The sequence below is a fragment of the Lotus japonicus genome, chromosome 4 (genome assembly GCF_012489685.1).
Source record: "Lotus japonicus ecotype B-129 chromosome 4, LjGifu_v1.2".
Lineage (NCBI taxonomy): Eukaryota > Viridiplantae > Streptophyta > Magnoliopsida > Fabales > Fabaceae > Lotus > Lotus japonicus.
The window spans coordinates 77,166,616-77,185,788 of record NC_080044.1 but is presented as its reverse complement, the minus strand read 5'-3'; the positions used below and the strand labels follow the sequence as shown (position 1 = coordinate 77,185,788).

Genomic DNA, 19,173 nt, shown 5'->3' with positions numbered 1-19,173 from the left:
GAATATATAGTATTTCGTATAATGAACGGGGGAGCATATGTATATTTGTGCTAGAGTTAGGACTTTCCTTTAAAAAAAAAAAGAATTAGGATTTTGAATATATTATAACGCAGGAGTTTAATCAAGAGGATTCCATGTTAAAAAAAAATTGAAGAGTATCAATCAAATTTAGCCTTAATGTTTGTTTAAAATAGGAAAACAGTGAAATTTAGGTAGTGATTGATAAAGCTTAATAATGATTCTGGAGAAACTTAATAGTGGCTGTTTAAAATAGGAAAATATTTGAAATTTGAATGACTTTTTTAATATAGTTGTATTTTAAAATAAAATAAAAAACGAAATTTGAATGACAATCTATTTCTTCATTAATATATGTGTTTTTTAATTATTTAATTATTATTTTAATACATTTTTTCGGTAATATTTGTAAAAACAAATCTTGAAGTTATTTATTCATATATTTATTAAATGTATAATTAAAATTTAATTTCTAATTTTGCATTATTTATTCAAAATTTTAAAACATTATTTTAAAAGTTATTCAATCAATTTTAGCATTAATGGTCATTTATTTTCAAAAAAAAGCATTAATGGTTATTTTAAATAGGAAAAAATATTCTAACTTAGGTAGTGATCGGAGAAACATAATAATGAGTGTGGAGAAACTTAATAATGAATTTTTTTTAAATTGCAAAAAATATTAAATTTGAATAATTTTTTTTAATATAATTGTATTACAATTTATCTTTTCTTTGGTAATTGTATTCCACTTCTAATATGTCGGTTTTTTTTTTCGCTCTATCAAAAAACAAAATATCGGTTTTTTTTTTGTAACATTATTCAATTAATATGTTCAAATCCTTAATTTCATAAAATTTTTACGTTCAGAAAAAAATTTCATAATTGTTAAGGTGGTGACTAGCATGAAAGTGTGGCTGGGTTGTTTACCATGAAAGACCATAAATTTATTATTAAATTAATTCAAAATACTAATTATGTCATTAATGCTATTTTCTTTTTGACCAATTTATCCTCTTCTTTATCAATTTACCCAAACTAACTCAGCACTTGTAGAACCATTGTCACAGCGTCACAACAGTTCAACAGCCTCGAAGCTTTCTGGATAAAAGCCATAAATTTAAAAACGTTAATTTCTATAAAATTAAATCAATTTCATGTTTAAACAAATCATAAAAGAAAATATGTGATTTCATTTTCATACACAAGCATCAATTTCATGTTTAGCCTTCATCCCTTCCATTAACGAAATGCTTAATATTATGAAAATGAAATGTGCAATGACATCAATATCATGGTTTTAGCCACTATTTAGAGTTCTTCTCTGTCCAAATTATTTCTATTGATTAGTCCTTTCTCATTTCGTTGTTTTCCCTGTAATAAAAATTAAAAGGCATCATTGTTTGGAACTTTGGATGTGGCAAGGTAAATGCAGAGGAGAAAGAGATCAAGGAAGAGAGGAGGTGAGTGGGAGCGCAGGTGGGGGAAGAGAGAGAGGTGGAGGGGAAGGGGCAGATGGTGGATATACAAGGGGGTTGAGAGAGGAGGAGCATGGGAGGAGAGGGTGGAGGGAGGAGGGCCTTTTTGTAACATTCTTTTTTTATTTTTTTTCTCAACAAGTCACTACCACCTGCTGTAGCAGGTAATTTAGCTCTTTCATTTGTGAAAGACCTATCACTATCTTTCATCCTAGAAGCCACCAATTGTTAAATGTATAGTTTTAAATTTAATTTATAATTTTGCATTGTTTATTTATAATTTTAAAACATTATCTAATTATTATTTTAAAAGCTTTGTTGTACTAATTTTGTATAAAAAAATCTGGGTTTCAATCCTTTTTTTTTTTTTTTGTTAATATCTCTTTTTACATAATAACAAAATCCATGTACAATTTTTTTTCCAAATTATTTAATTCAATGAGTGGTAGGCATTTTTTTTGGAATGGTATAAAAAATATGATTATAAAAGAAAACTGAAAATTAAAATTGGAATTAACTTAGACCACAATAATTAAGGTGAGTTATGACTCATAATAGTATGTTGTGACAAAAAAGTAGATAGGATTTTTTTTTTCTTGGAGGAAAAATGAATGATTTTGGGGGTGTCATGTGACATATGTTTCTAGAAGAAAACCTTCTTTTCATATATATATATAGATAATATAGATAATATAAAACTTAATCCACCATAAAAAGATAAGATAAGAGCTGGTATGTTGTAATGTATTAGATACTTAAAATTATTTCAACTCTTACTCCTTCATCTTTGTCGCGCTTCGGGAAGTTTCTAGTTTCACTCTCCTCTCCTTCATTTCACTTTCCTCTTCTTTGATCCTTCGTCTCTGTCACTCACGAGCAACCAATAATCATGTTGGCATTTTTGTAGATATATTGATTTTATTTCATTTTAGCTCGTTAGCTCGTAGGTTTTGTTGGCCTATTAGCATATAGATTTGTCAGCCAACTTAACACTTTGTTTGGTTGGAGGGAGTGAAAAGGAAAGGGAAGAAAAACACGGAAATCGATGAGTGAATTTAGATTAAATCTTAGTCTAAATTCACTCTTCGATTTCCGTGTTTTCCTTCCCTTTCCTTTCTCCTCCCTCAAACCAAACATAGCATAAATGTCTTATAATGTAATTGGTATTTTAAAAGGTTATCAAATCGTGTCAAATTTTAAAAAATAACTCGAGTTTTAAAAAGTCTACAATAAGCATCAAACCAGGTTCAGAGCTCTGATTTTTTAGAAAAGGCACGCATATCTAAGAATAATCAAGCCTAGTTAGAGTAATGATAGTCCTAATTTTACTGGTTCATTTAAGTTTTATTTTCAACTTATATAGGTTTGAACATTGAGCCAAAAATTGAGACAAAAAAAACATTGAGCCAAAAAGATTTTGCAAATTAAATTTTTTCAGTTTCTAATTTTATTATTTAATATAATTTATACAAAGGAAAATTATTATTTCTTGTAAAATTGAGAAGATTGATTTGTGGGAAAATTATTATTTCGTGTAAAATTGAGAAGATTGATTTGACACAAATCAATCTTCTCTATTCTCACCCTCGTCAATCAAACAAAAGGAGATAAATTCTACATCATTCTTTATCTTCTCTTTTTCTTCTATCTTTATCATATCATCCAAGATCAAACCTATAAATAAAAACAACTTTATTTCTCACACTTTTCTTCTCTATTCATCTTACTTCTTTCTCTCTTTTCTATTTTTCTTCTCAACTAAATAAAACATGAGGTTTCTAAATAAAAATACATCAAACGAAAATATATATAAACACACACAACAACTCTATTAAAGCATCTCCAGTGCTACTTTACTTTATTTCATAATGTCATGTGGTGGGACCGGATGAATAATGTTAAGAACTCTTAGTCAAGAACTTGTGCTTGAAGGAAAAATGCAAAAGTTGCTTAAAGCACATGTAGCAGTACATGCCAACCTAAAAACTAGTAGAAATTAAGAATCTATGCATGGAGATGCTGGCTAATTAATGAACTAATGCAATCATATAAAATGAAAATTTTGTAATATTATTTTTTTTTTTGGCCGACACTATTTACATCCCATACAAAGGCTCCGAAACTCTGGGAGGCACTGAAGCCGACTCAACATAAACTGAAATCATAAAAGAAAGAGAGAAATAAAAAGTTCAAAAGAAAGCTTCCCTAAAATATCTAATTATTTTGAAAGGATGCATCATCATGCTAACTCAGGAGTAAAATCTCGCAGAAAGAAATCAGTGGTATGCGAGTCAGTCAGAGTAAAAATGGCGGTTCATGAAATCTTTTGTTTCTCAAGAAGCGACAAGCTAGCTATATAGAAGACGTTTGGTGGAACCGAGCCCCAATCCTTGGATAAAGTGCTTTGGCCTGCCAATAGTTTTTGTTTCGGATAAGATTGACCAATGTCCTCGTAAAGACTCACCAATCTTTCAGCTTCTTTAATAGGTTGAGTTTCAGTATAGCACTGATAAACAACAGTATCAATAAAGTTCTGATACTTGTTAAATAGGGGAATGTAGAACTCGGTGTTAAGAGGAGCAGTGGGAGATATGGAAGCAGTGCTGATATTCATTATTTGCTTGAGGTTCTGCATAACAGTTCCAATGCAATCGACAAAATCCGAACCTTGATTGATGTGTTCATGGTAAACATCGATCCCATCAAGGTGGTAGTCATCAATGATCTTTTTGAGTGAGGAAGTAGCATTTCTGACCCACAAATCTCTCTGACTAGCGTTGGTTGCAAAAGAGTATTTTTCATCTTGGTCTCCTATGCACACAAGAAACTCAACTTGAAAAGGGAGTTCTTTTGCCTTGAAAGTAGAGATCACATTGGGAGTAACCTTGTTTGTATCCCAAGAAGGGGTGAAGTTTCCATCGGGTGGTGATGGACCGTTGCAGTTGGAGTCTATTGCAAATAGCAGAGCCACTTGGAATTTATCCACCTCAAAAGGGAGCTCAGTGACCTTTGTGAATGAGGCATCACGGGTGTATTGGCGAAAGATGGTCATTTTTGTGAGAAGTGTGAGAAACGAAGAGGTTTTAGGAGATGAAAGAAACAAAGGGTTTTAAAGGAAGGTATATATTGTATGGTGGTTTCTATGATACCCACAATGTATCATACATGAAGGATGTGATTGGTCCACAACAAAAATAATTTATATTTTCATTTTTTTCTTTTTAAATACGGAGGATGTGATTGGTTCACAACCTTTTCGTGTATCATACCCACACAAGTGTTGTGGTATCGTAACAAGCACCATATTGTATTTGCTTACTAAGTTTCTGGTTTGGTGTGAAGAAATGGAACACTAGGCTAGGCCTTGATATAGAAGCGCAGCTTGAGCTCCAAGTTTCATACCTTTCTGATAGAAAATAATTAAAGCAAAAAGTAGAAGTAGAAAAAGGAATAAAAGCATTTCTAATAGTACTCCTGTGTCTGTCAGTGATCCGATAGAGACAAAAAATGAAAAAAAACGGCTCACTCGGTGTGAGAGTCTGAGAGAGAGAGAGAAAGGCTGGTTTGTCTCGAGAGAGAGAATCATTCTTCAGACCCGTCTTACCAACTTCTGCGAGTGTGTACCTGAATTTGTTATCTGTCTCCTGTACAATCAAACAATCAATTGCTAGCTAGTAGCCTAGTACATCAAGCTAGGAATTACTTTTTTTTTCATTCTATATACACACGTAACAACAATTTGTGATTTGTCTCCGGTACCATCAAAGTTTGTTTGCAATTTGGCAGTGATAATAATTTGCTCAAGGTTATATTTGAGGGGTTATTCCTTGGTTGGGTTTAATTGTGGGGTGTGAAGCTATTGATCAGTAGTCCAAACTCCATGTGTAGTGGGTGTTTTGGCCTTTATAAAAGACTCACTTGACAGAGTAGTTAACAAAAATTTATCAATTTATTTTATTGTTAAAAAAATATATATACAACGTACTTTTTTAATCATTTTGGTGTGCATTATTTGGATGTAAATTGCTGGTGCCACTGTAGAGAAGGACAAGGTACATCTTTCTAATGTAAAAAAATAAAAAAGAGAAGGTCAAGGTACATTCTTTTTTTGTCTTTTGTGTCTCTATAATACCTGTGAGTGTGACAGACAGGATTTTATCAGAAAGGTTGTTATGCATCGTTCTGCTTCTACTTTTTGCTTGAACATTACAATTTTCAACAATGAATATTTTGCAATAAATTTATATTCACACCCACTCCCATCTTAAAAAGAAAAAAAAGTGAGAGATATGGAAAAGTATAGGGTTCGTATAGGGTGCATTATGTGCAGAGTCTTGCACCGGTGCACGAATGTTTTATGGCCATAGAAACCGAATATTTTCTGTAGATTCCATGTATATTTCCTTTTGGTTATATTTAATTTGAAAATAAATGATTTAAAGGATGACTGTTGTGACCCTCGCTTAATGAAGGATATAAATGACATTTAGCAATATGTTTTATGTTCTTATAGAAAGAGAAATCATCTTCACCACAAAGTCTTGTTTTTGTGTGTGTTGTGCGGATGAGAACGATGGTGATAGATTCGTGTGAGCGTCGAAGTAATGCAGAAGTGGAATGTTTGTTAAGATGTATTTGCGAGATGTCTGTAGATTTTGGGAATAGTCGGATTATAGATGAAATTGTAGCTGGTTAAGCATAACGAAGCTTTATCCCTTTTGTCCCCTGTCGCGTTAAATTGGTTTATGAGTCGAAGTTTTCAGTGTCGATTTTAGCGTTTGAATTTGTGTAAGAGCATGAATGTAAGAGCATGTTTTATTTGTGTAACAAACCAGACGAGACCATCCATGGATGAAGCTGAAAGGCATGGAGATACAGACGTTATCTGTTTTTTGGTCAAAGACAGAAACCCCCCGTGCACAACAAAACTAGGCTACTGGACTTAAAAAGTTTGGATTTTGGACACTGGAATATATGGATGGCCCATTAAAAGTTAGGCTCATAGTATTGGACGTTTGTACTAAACCTTCTTAATAAAAACCCGACCCTATCCTCAAACCCGTCCCGGTTGTAGGCTTTAGGAGCGATTTGATATATGGTCGACAAATTCATGCTCTAACAATATAAAATCACCCATGTGCATTATGTACACGTGTGATAAGTGAAAAGAGATGAAAGGAAATTAGTGACATGTACATATAGATCAAATTGGTTCCTTTCAAATTTGAAGAAAGTGATGGGAGAATTGGTTCCTTTTAAATTATGTATTCAAAAAATAAGTATCATCCCTGAATTATAACCAGCTCCCACTTATCCTACACCTCTCAATTCATATCAAGCCCAACAGTCTATTATTTCCCCGCTGATTTTACTACTCTTATAAAAGATTTAGTCAATTATGAGATTTTGGATGTTTCTGCCTTGTACACTTTTGTTGAAGGTAGTTAGGATCGGGATCCTACGTAGGATCGAGAGGGGGATAAAAGATCGAAGATCGGAGGATCGGGATATTGTTAGAGCATGAATTTGTCGACCATATATCAAGATCCTACAAAAACTGACATATAGAAGAAAAATTATTCATGATTAACCATAAGAAACACAAGTTCTTGTGTTTCTTAAAATATGAGTAAAGGCATAATGATATATCCATAAGTTAATTAATAGTATAAGTCATATTCAAAACATTAATCTTGATTCACCATAAGAAATTAAGAACACAATTTTTGTTTTTGAAAGTGTCAACTAAAACATAATCATGACTTAAAAGCAAAACCCAAAACCATAAAACAAAATAGAACTAGGGTTAATTCAAAATAGAACTAGGGTTTGGAATGAGTGGGTAAATGGGTATTGATTATTCGGTAAGTTAGTGGGCCAAACCATATTTTTAAAAAAAAAAACTCAATTAAAATCTGATTCATTAAAAGTAGGATCGAGATCGAGATCCAAAGATCCTACCTCAAAGATCCCGATCCTAATACGATCTACTAGATTTACGATCCTGGTCACGATTCAGATTGAAATATCCCTTGAAGATCATTGGATCTTACGATCTTATGATATAGATCCTGATCCTGACTACCTTTGCTTTTGTTCGTCCTGAGTTTATGACTGGTTTGATGTCTGTCTATGACCAACGATTTCTTGATTATTTGGTTTGGAGGCATAACAGTATTGAGATTTATTTAGGAATCTGTCGACCTTGTAAGGGATTGGAAATGGAGTCATGTGTTCATTTGACTTGTTATGCATAAGTCCCGCTATCACCTTGTGGCATCCGCAGCTTGCCCTAGAAGTTCTCACGTGGAGAAGGATTGTTTGCATTGTTTACTTAACTTCCTGCATTCCATGGAGTTATGGCAGTGCCTTTATGCTATTGTTTGGTCGTGTTTTTTGGAGGCTGACTGTTTCACTTGGATGAGGTCCCTAGTCTTGGGGCCCAATTCTTCCCTTTCTGTGGCCTAATTATTAGTTAAGCGTTTAGCGTCATTAGTTAAGTTGTCAAATTGTCTAGTTGTGTATCGGAATGTTACGATTCTACGTTTCTTAGTTCTCAAAATAAGTTAACTTGCTGATTTTGGTATTCCTTAAGACGCTGTTTTGCAATGCTGATGAGAAACTGTTTGTAAGACCCTCAATTTCTTAAATAAATTATTATGAAATAATTATAATATTATTACTATAATAGTATATAGATTTCTTGACCATTGCATGTGTGCCTATTTTTGTGAAATGATTAATGTCAATTGATTAATTGTCGTTAAGATTATGCAAATGTTCAAATGCATGATGTTTATAACTTTTTATGAATAATGTCATCATTGTTGATATTGTTGTTGACTTTGTTGTGGGTTAGACATTGAATAACAACATAGGATTTATTTCCGTAGTTAGTCATGTCAGTAAAATGACAGAAATGAACATTTATTAGAAATAGACTTAGGTTAATTATTTAATTAACCTTATGAGTCATAAAAATAAAAATAAATTGAAATAATAATTAATAAATTTGTAAATATCGAGGTTAATGACTAGGAGAGAGAAAAATAGGGTAAAAGCTTAATGTATAAAACGCCGTATAAATCTAGGATAAATCTTTTGAAAATAGAGTAGTTGATGAAAAATTCAAGTAAAATTATGATGGGTCTGAAGTTACTCCAAAATATTTATTTTATTAAAAAATAAATTATTTTCACAAATAAATTCGTAATTTATTTTTGAAAAAAAATGAATTTTGGATTTTTCTTATTTATTTTGATTATTTAGCATTTTTGGAGTTTTTGTTTGCTTTCGAGTGCAAGTAATTAACCTACCTTGATTCTAGGACTTTGGAGAGGCTTCTAGAACAGTGATAGACTTTAGGATACTGAATAGAATCAGTTTTGATTAAGTTCCATAATTAATTAATTAATTTAGTGTTTTTTTAAGATAATTTGATATAGTTATCAAGTAATTTCAAAGGGAAATAGAGTGGAGTTTGAACCTACATGTTTAGATGACAATCCCTCTTTACATGTTTAACTTGTTCTTACTCTTCATAATCCAGAATTAGGCACCTGTTGTGAGGAATACTTAGATAGTGGCATAGTGCACAAAGAGAGCATGCAAGCCAGGTTGCGCTATGTATGCTTCACCATGAGGCAACTTGAGCCACAATATACACTTCATGACACTAATATCAGTAATGGACAAAAAATGTATCGATATAGAGTGGCGTTGTCATGTAAAATAATTGGCCGACCAACTGTTTCGTTGGGTAGATATGCAAAATCTGAGGACGATGCACGTGAAGATGCAGCAGTGTTATTAATACGTCGCATTCTATCATCTACCGGGAAAAAATTACTAGATTACAATCAACGAAATGTTGACTTGTTAGAAAAACAATTACGACAAAGTATATTAAATAACTTTGACCTGTGCGTGGAAAATGCAGTTCTGGTTGAAGAACTTCGTAGTTTAAAGCCCAAACTTGATCTGTGATCATTGTTAGTTTTAATTTTTTTCAACTTGAGTCAAGTTTGAAATTGATATAAGTCACAAAAAGTCTTTTGTCTCATCTTATAGGACCCCAAAGGAAGAATGTACCAAGGAAGACCTACGTTGTCTTCGTGGGAAGGAAGCCGGGTATTTACCCCACTTGGACGGAATGTCAACAACAAGTTCATGGGTTTAGTCACTGTGTGTATCGCTCATATCCCTCTATGGACCTAGCGCACGAAGCATGGGTTGGTTGGTTACACAATGCGTAACAAGTTTCCTTCCAACCTTTGCATTTTAATGGTTGTTGTTCCTTTTTTTTACTAAGTGTATGCATATAATTAGATGTATTATGGGGTACCTAATATGAGTATTATCGAAACAACCCATGTTGCTATGTTTCACAATTACTTATTCAGTAATACTTTTTGTTCAACGTTACATGTTGCTATGTATATCATCAGTAAGGTTATTGCACTAATTACATAACCACTTTTACCCATAATATGGCGGTGGCTTATTTCAATAATATGGACATTAACGGTTAAAATTTGATCTAACACGGTCTCTTGTGGGTACCTTTCATGTGCCCTAAATTGGAAACAACCTTGAATCATAGTTGGACTAGTTGGGCCACTAAATGACAGTTAATCCTAGGTTTGAAAAAGTGGTCCATGGGATGGGGCAGTGACGGCTCCGTAACATGTATACTAACTTTATGGGAAGTAGTGTAACAAAAAAATAGTAAGAAACCCCACCAAGCAAATTGAGTTTCAATGAATAGCTCCCCCATTTCAAAAATTATATGCCAGGAAAACCATCTCTCAGCCATGGATTGCGAAGACGGTGCCGCTACTAAGGGTGAGACGGGATATAAGCAGGTTTGTCCTATTTGTTGTTTCTTTTTCCATACCGAGCATTTATGCGTCTTTATTTTTTGTTTGGGTCTAACCATGTATCACACACTAGACATTGCAGAATTGCATTAATCATGTCGGGATTGAGACTATCTTGCGGGAAATGTCAGACAAACTATGTGTAAGATCCGCTTTTGAACCACTTGAATAGGGTTTTGGTTTACAAAAAACTGAGGTAACAATGTTGAAATACCCTGATGGTCTATTTGTCTGCACAGAAAATCGCCACGCAGCTTGAAGAAGGTGAAAAACGCACTAATGTGCTCATAGGAAAGTTAACTAGTGTGCAAGAAATGCTGATACTCCAATATCAGGTAATAAAAATTACAAGACGGTTGTCAAAATAGATTTTTCATGTAACCCATTAACCCATTATTCTACTATTAAGGGTATGTCTCTCAAAATGGATGACCTGGAGACGAGGTACAAATTAATGGCGAGTAAAATTGGCTCCTGGTATGGTGGGGGTGAGGAGACGCAAGACAGGAACGACCAATATGATACCCACAACGTGAGTTACAATTCCTCGGGGAACTTCATTCCGACACCATCAAAGATCGATTTTCGTGATCACACGACAAATGTGTCAAGCAGGCAAAATGCTGAATTTCAATCTCCGGGATCATGTACTGAGGACTACAATAATAAAGTTGTAGACGAAACCGATGACGACGATGAAGAAGAACAAGTTGACCCTAGTGTGGAGTGGTATAACTGGTATAAAACTCTATCAAACTACGACGAACCACCAAAACAAGTCATGTCTCAAGGAACAACATTATTCATTAGAGATACCTTGAAGGGCTTAGGATCACAGGAAACCCAGGACCACCAAGGTTCCAGTGGGATGCCCCCCCTCAAAAAAAAGGTGAGCATGTAGAACAATAATCTCATTCTGTTTCTAATAATATATAGGTATAATTTGGTTGCACAATCTTGCATGCCCCCCTTAATCTTGATCACCATCACAGGGTCCGGGTCCGCAAGGTCCAGTTGTTTCCAGAACATTGCCATTTTCAGTACCTACAAAACGACAGAAGACTGATCAAGTATTGAAGACTACCAATCCTAACCCAAGAGCCAGTACCTCAAGGTTGGCTTCTGCACTACCTATCACCACGCCAGGTGTTGTGAATAACACCCATTTTGCAAACCTTCCAGCAACAAATGGTGGCAAAGTAAGAGTACCTTTATCATTCTACATGTGCATAATTTACATACTTGTATACTGAATTGGATTTCATCAAGATGTTGATCAATTTATTGTTCTCACACAGTTGATAAGGACCAAGTTCAAACCAACCAAACAAATGAACCTTTCATCCAAGCAGGTACACCTAGCTGCGTATGTATTCCATCGGCAAACTGATGAAAGGTAATTCATCAGTCCAATAAAACCCAAACCCAAAACTGAAAATGTTACGTTTCTAAGGCTAACCACTTACCTTATTGTTGCTTAGTGAAGTAATATTCAAAGTAGGAAACACAACTGCAACAGTTAGCGATTTCGACTGCTTGAAACCACACAGCAATGTTACATCACAGGTATAGTTTATCCCATTATTTATTTGCATTTCTGTGATTTTTAATTCCCATAGACGTAAATTAATGCTAGGCTGATATCACTAGATGATAAACTTGATGGCTGCCAAAATTACATGGATACAACTCAATACAAGGCCTCAGACAGTTTGGAGTTTGCCTTTAGAGTTTTCGGTGAGTAATTTCAACAATTGGTAATTAAATACATGATTGAGCTCGGTTAAGTCAATCATCGGCATTTGACACATTTCTTTTCAACATGCGAATAGGAAAGTATTAAAAGGGGTGATCAAATAGACTATGTTGTGCAGACTTTCATGAATAATTGGCTACACCCTTATCAAGCACTAAAATACGTGAGATAGCATTATGCCTTATCTGTGTATTTGTATATGATATTTTAATTAAACATTAGTTTAATTGTCTATTGGAAAATTGCAGATATACATCCCGATGGACGACGGATGTGGACACTTCTATTTGATGGTTATTGCAATAGATGAACATCAAGTTTACCACTTTGACTCTGATTTCAGTGAAAAATCAATGCGAATTAAACATTTGCACATGGATAAAACAGTAAGACACCTGAAAAACCTTTACCCTTTTTATTCAATAACACATGTTGCATACCATTTTTTACCATTATCTTGTTTTCCTTAGTGCCTGGGCATCGCTAAACTGTTCACTATGGACCATTTTAAGAGTATGATATGCCATGGAATGGTTGATGCCAACACATGGCAAGTTGTTCAAGTCCAACCTCCCATTGATCTCCTGCAACATAGTAGATACAACTCACCCATATGGGTTGTTGACTGGATCAGTATGGGTCCATCCTTCCAACCAAACGTTCAATCAAGGGTATGTTGGTTTTTGCCTACTAAATTGTTAACAACTTTAACTCAACCAATACATTGCCTCTATTCTGTGACAGTTGAGCGAGGAAGAACCACTTAGGATGAAGGTTGCAATGGATTTAATCGCTGGTCAACACAATGAGGTTTGGCCACAGCTTGAAGCAAAGGTGGAGTTTTCTGGGAAAAGATTAAGCCAAGTTAGGCCCAGCAATGAACAAGAGTAACCCATGACACCAATATCAGGACGTCTATTTAAATGGGCAACATGTTTTTTATATTTAATTTAATGCCTGTGAACATGTTTAACTAAAGGCTCGAGGCTCTCTGTAATGGAATTTCAAGTACTTCTAGCTTCGACCTCAAGCCATAGTATATCTAAACACATTTTACTTTGAAGGGTCAGCAGTGTCAGCAGTACAACGTATCTATTTTGTAATTTTGTGTTAATTCAGTACAACTCAGTTGCAGTTAGCTAGTAAAATATTTAAACCACTACAGTGAAGGTGCATCACTATAATTGCAATTGCAAGGTAGCGCATCATTCAATTATTAGTCTGCAATGTACAAATTTGTCGTATAAAATTGTGAACCACATTCATGTGTCCTAATTACTGGTGTTTAACCCTGGTTGTAAATAATCAGAGGACATAATTCGTCATACAATAACTCATCCTAATCATCATCAGAAAAACTATATAAACTTCTTACACAGCCTTGCAATAAATCATCACAAACATTAAATAAACTTCTAACCAAAGTTAATAATATTTAAACATATATAACCCATCATGTCTGCACAAGCCACCATTAAACAACCTTGCAATATCATACATGTACCATACACAAAGATTTCAGCCCACACTTCAATCTTCCCTCCAAAACTTCTCTTGTCAGGCATCAGTGTCCAACGTCCACGCACCATACACAATTCACACCTCACTGACAAATCAAAATAAGCTTTAGTCATAAGTTGAAAAAGAATTCACATCAAAACACTAATTAATTAAGTATACCACAAAACTAAAAAACTTACATCGTCAACATTGAGGTCTTCTGCACTAAACAGGTCATATTCAGATTCACTACTTCCCATGTGGACCAAGGATTCACCACCTGTTGTAAGGAATGTGCACGTAAGCTTGTTATGACCTGGTTGCTTACACAAAGAACAATTCAATACACGTTTGGCTCTCACTCCCGAAGACGATGCACCCTTTCCACCACGCGCCTTTGACCTGATACGCACAGGATCCCTTACCATAGCAAAATCATTTTTGTTGTTTGATACATCCCCTATTTGACAAGATCTCTTTGCTCGACCCAACTCAATTTGCTGATTAGCAATATTCCTTGCATTATTGAAATCTTCAAGGGTATCCGAATTTAGTTCACTCAAAACTCTGTATAAATCCATCAGAGCTCCACAGCGGGCACTTTTCTGTGAGTCCCAGATGTGACCCGCAACACCCTTTGCACTGTACACACCATCCTTTGCACCTTTTGTCCATCTTTTCATTATAAGGCACCCTGGCAACTCTTCAACCTTCAAATGGTGTAAAACAGCAAGTATATGCTCACATGGTAACCCACGTGACTCCATTTTCATACATGAACATTTGTAGTCACTTGGTTCTACATAAACTGAAACATGCCACTCCTTAACCCCTGAAATTAGCTTCGCAACAGTATAAATGGTGCATGTTAATGCCTCATGGCATTGTAACACCTTCAGCATAGTAGCCTGTTTAATAACACTGACATACAACAGGTAAATAGCATTAGTAAAATGTTTCCCACCTGACATCTCAAGCGCTTCCATCTTAGTTTGTGGAACCGGATTCCCATCTATGGAATGAAAATCATCTGAAACTTCTCTAAAACGCATATGCTTCAAACAGTGGTGGTACTGTACTAAGAAATCAGTCAAGTTCTGACGCGAATGGACAAATTTTCCAAGTTCAGAATGCAACCCCTCACATCTAGAGGTAGTCCGGAATCCAGCAAAGAATTTACCTCGCAAGTGAGCCGAGGCCCACTTCTTCCTAGTATCATACAAGCCTTTAACCCATTTGTTGTTTTGCAATCCAAACTTTGCAACCATTTCATCCCATTTTTTTTGAAATTTCCCTATGTCATAGTCACCAAACATGCACCACCTGAAAGCTTGAGTAAACAGCGGGTTTCCAATATTAGTATTCGCATTACAGAGGAGATGCCAAGCACACAATCTATGATGTGCATTAGGAAACACCCTTTGAATTGCATTTTTCATCACTACTGCACCATCTGTTATAACAGCTTTTGGATGTTTACCATCCATTGCCCTCAGGAAATGCTCCAACAGCCACACATAAGTTTCTTCCGTTTCATTAGCAACAACAGCAGTAGCAAAGATGGTTGTCCTGTTATGGTTGTTTACTCCAGAGAAAATCACTACAGGCAACAAATACTTATTCTTTGAATAGGTTGCATCAAAGGCTAGCACATCACCGTAAACCTTGTAACTCAAACGACTAATGCCATCGCACCAAAATAGATGTTGAAGTCTTCGATCATTATCTATTGTGCGCTCCCAATACATCTCGCTATCATTAGAACTCAATTTACCAATGAACTGAATTGATGAAGAAGCATCACTGTTTTGCATTTGTCTTTTCTTCCCAATTTGGTTATATACAGATCTTTTTGTGAAAGGAACATTCTCAAAGCCTCCACATTGAGTTGCAAAAGCACGCCACATGTGAGGGACACCCATGCCAATATCCTTCATTCCATTAAGCTGAACTATGTCGCTCAAACTAAGCTTTCTATGTGGAGCTTGCAATCCGCAATCAACATCATCAAATAAGTCATGATTATGATCGTTGGTAAACCAGGTGCAATACCAGCGAGTGGTTGTTATATCAACATGTACCCGAAACATAGCTTTACACCCACATCTTGTGTCTCTCCTCGGGGTGCGCTTTCGTTGTTCAGAAGATAGCCCTCTGTCTTCTCTCTTGCCATTCTTGTTGCAAACAAATTCCTGTTGCAGTATTTCGCTTGTCTTCCTACTTCTTATTACGTTATATCTTCTAACACAGAAACCTTTAGCACGAGCAAAATGGGCATAAAACATGTATGCAACCTCCAAGCTCTGAAAATCGTATCTTCCAACTTGAACTGGGATAAAAGTCTTCATGTCAATGGCACAAATGTCAGCAACACAATTGACCTCTACTGTATCCATTGTATTCTCATTACCACGTGGAGCACCCGTTTGTTCAGAGCTACTAAGTTCATCGCTAAAAAAATTCAGCTCATCAACAGCATCATCAGCATTAGAAGCCTTATCTACATACTCAATTTCTATTTCAGCTTCAGCTTCAGCTTCATTTTCATCAAAAAAGGACAACTCCTGTAGAACCTTCCAAAGAAGACAAAATTAAAAATTAATTCCTAAATTCTTTACGACCTAGAACACTCTATGATATTCCGCTAAACGGGTTTTTTTTTCGAATATATGTATTCCACATACCTCATCTCCGACCGAAGCATCGTAGCAAACCGAGTCCCCGAAATACTCCATCTTCGTTCCTGTGTTCCTACAATATAAAATGTCCATTATGGTTCCAGTCACACTAAATTTTATACACAGTTGCTGTTTAGAAACGAACAAAACGAAAGTACTGTATACCTGTGTTCGCGTGTACACGAATCGTCACCTAACCGAACTTAGATGCCCACAAAATCGTTAGGGTTTGGACAATGTTTCCAGTGTTGACAAGGATGTTACAATTTCAAAATTGCAACAACAACTACAACAAGTAGGACTACATAAAGATTCCCCTCTCGTGATTCATTCAAAATCGAAGGAATTAAGCAAAGGGACCCTCTACAAATCGCCGTCCTCGCCGTCGGAGAAGGGACATTTGCAATCTGAAAAACTCCCTTTTACGAACGAAGATATAATTTGGGCGACTATATTAAAGGATGAGTAAAGGGGTATTACTAGACTGAAGGACAGTAATGGTATTTGCACCTTATTTTACAGATTTCTTTTTTAATTTTTAAACAAGATTCGCACTTGTAGCGTGCAAGACATTCGGTGAACATGCACCGTAGAAGCCACCAAAAGTATAAAGATGGTTGTAAATAAATAAGAACCCATTATTACCAAAAATAAATAAGAACCCATATAAAACCCAATATATTGTTATATGTGGCAAATGACAGATAAGCTCAACTAAGCATGCACCATTAAGGATATATAAAAATGATTCTTGTACTTTTTATTGGTTCTTAAGAGTTAATACCATTTATAATGGTTTGTTTAAATTACACACTCTCAACACCACTTTTTCTCTTCCCAATACTCCACATCATCTTCTCTCTCCAATTCAACACTCTCTCAACAATTACTCACTCTAATGGTTTTCATTCAACACCCTACCCCTCCACTCACCCTACCCCACCACTTTTTTATTTCATATTTTTATTTAATTTTATATTTTTGTTTTTATTATTTACATAAAATTACAATTATTGTTTTAAATTAAATTAAAACAATAAACACTTAACAATTTAATTTTTTTAAATATAGACAATAATTTATTTTATTTCCTTAACTTAAAAATTGAATGCAACAAACTAAGCACACAGTAATTTATAGAGGGAAGATAATAAGATGGTGAATTTTTTTTTTCTGTGTTCAAATCAAACAAACCAAGTCTCTATTTATAGAGGAAAAAAAGTTATGAGTTTTGGTTCAAATTTTTTTTTTCCAACAAAATAATTCAGTTAAAAATTTTTAAAAACAAAAAATCCCCACTCAGATTCTCTCTCCTGCCTTCTCTCTCCTCTCCACCATTCAGAAGCCGCCACGTGGCACCAAACACCCCTCTCAACTTTATTGAACACTCTCAACATCTCACTCCTCCACCTCATCCTCAACAAACCCTCAACAACCACTACAAACCCTCAAGACCTCAACAACTCTCAACATCTCTCTCAACTCCGGTCTAAGATAGTGAGATTAAAATTTATTTGCGAGTTTCGTATCCTTCTAACATAATGGTGCATGCTAGTATCTTCAGGGACTGTCATATTACATGTGCTTATTTCCCCCTTCTTTCTCCTCATATAAATTGATACTGATCGAACAATTAATAAAAGCTTAATATTATTGTGTGGATCTGATATTCATGATAATTCTTTCTTTTCTTTATACTTCCTTAATTAAAGCAAAGATGGCGCACAAGCGGTAGTCACACTCACACTCACACCAATTTCAATCTAACATTTCAATTTGTACTTGTTTTATTCTTTTGGTTTTATAAATCAAGAATGACTTAAGGACATCTTAATAATATAGACATAAAAATGCATCATTTATCTGCGGATTTTACTTCGGATTTAGCGGTGATTACAAATGTTTCCTGCAAATATTTTTGAAGCAAAATTCGCAAAAAATTGCAAAGAAAACTTCGCTGGGAGAATGTGTAATTTTATGCATGTAGTGTTGAGATGTCTATGAATTAATAATATTGTTTATAATTTTTTTTTTGGTTCCCTTCATTATTTCTGTTCCTTGGTGTGGTCACTTAGAAGCAAAAGCTTCTTGTAATTTATGACAAAAGTAGGTTGTTTGAATGAGTTTTGCTTAAATAGGTTTAACATATTTACAAGATTTAAGGTTTGAGTTTAACCTATGACTTATCATTACCTTTTTTTAAAGGTTAGCTGAGCCCTATCTATTTGAAAGTTTGGCATGATTTGATAATTTATTTAAATGTTCTGTTGTTGTATTATAAGAGATATTCGAATAGACTGACAAATCTATTTGTGAACTCATCAACAAACTTATAGATGACAAACTAAAGTATATTAAAATCTCTGTATCATTTAAGTCAAACTAAATAAGTCATAATTTCATTTCTAAGGAAAAGCATTGTTAGGCTGAAAACTATATAAAGGTGATGCTACTTCATGATATATCATTATATTAACACTGGATTAGAAGTCTCGAAGTATAAAGAAGGAGGAAAACTATATAAGAGACATATTGGAAGGCAAATGCAGACTATTGCTATTGCAAGTCATACTTCAAAGCAGGGCAGGGAGTAAGGAAAACCGCAGGGAGATTTATCTTCCGATAAATAGAAGATAGTAGGCTAGTAGTCTAGTACAACACAAACGCCAGGAAGAGCCAACTGCAAAATCCCAAGTTCCCAACTATGTGTCAAATGCATTACGTGTAATAACATATTAGCAAAGGCGTTTAAACAGTAGGAGACTGATAAGCAATACGTTTGGTGGTCAGGATAGGATATGATAAAATATGATATGTAAACAGGATAACAATAAGATAAGATAAGAGCATGATAGACTCTTATC

At 34.7% G+C, this 19,173-nt stretch overlaps 2 protein-coding genes across 3 annotated transcripts; both read right to left on the bottom strand.

Moving 5' to 3' along the window:
* Positions 1 to 3,810: 3,810 nt before the first annotated feature.
* On the bottom strand, positions 3,811 to 4,548 carry LOC130713391 (ruBisCO-associated protein-like). Its single transcript, XM_057563162.1, has one exon. The coding sequence runs from the start codon at positions 4,546 to 4,548 to the stop codon at positions 3,811 to 3,813; it is 738 nt and encodes a 245-aa protein (XP_057419145.1).
* An 8,901-nt stretch (positions 4,549 to 13,449) lies between these two features.
* Positions 13,450 to 16,770, bottom strand: LOC130714291 (protein FAR1-RELATED SEQUENCE 5-like). 2 transcript variants are annotated; one of them, XM_057564196.1, is made up of 4 exons: positions 16,475 to 16,770; positions 16,316 to 16,382; positions 13,832 to 16,195; positions 13,450 to 13,737 (listed from the first exon to the last, which is right to left on the bottom strand). In XM_057564196.1, the coding sequence occupies exons 2-4, from the start codon at positions 16,364 to 16,366 to the stop codon at positions 13,735 to 13,737; spliced, it is 2,418 nt and encodes an 805-aa protein (XP_057420179.1). In that variant the 5' UTR covers positions 16,367 to 16,382; positions 16,475 to 16,770; the 3' UTR covers positions 13,450 to 13,734. The 2 variants fall into 2 exon arrangements, with proteins under 2 accessions (XP_057420179.1, XP_057420178.1); XM_057564195.1 differs by having other exon boundaries at positions 13,832 to 16,204; positions 16,475 to 16,769.
* Between the last annotated feature and the right edge of the window lie 2,403 nt (positions 16,771 to 19,173).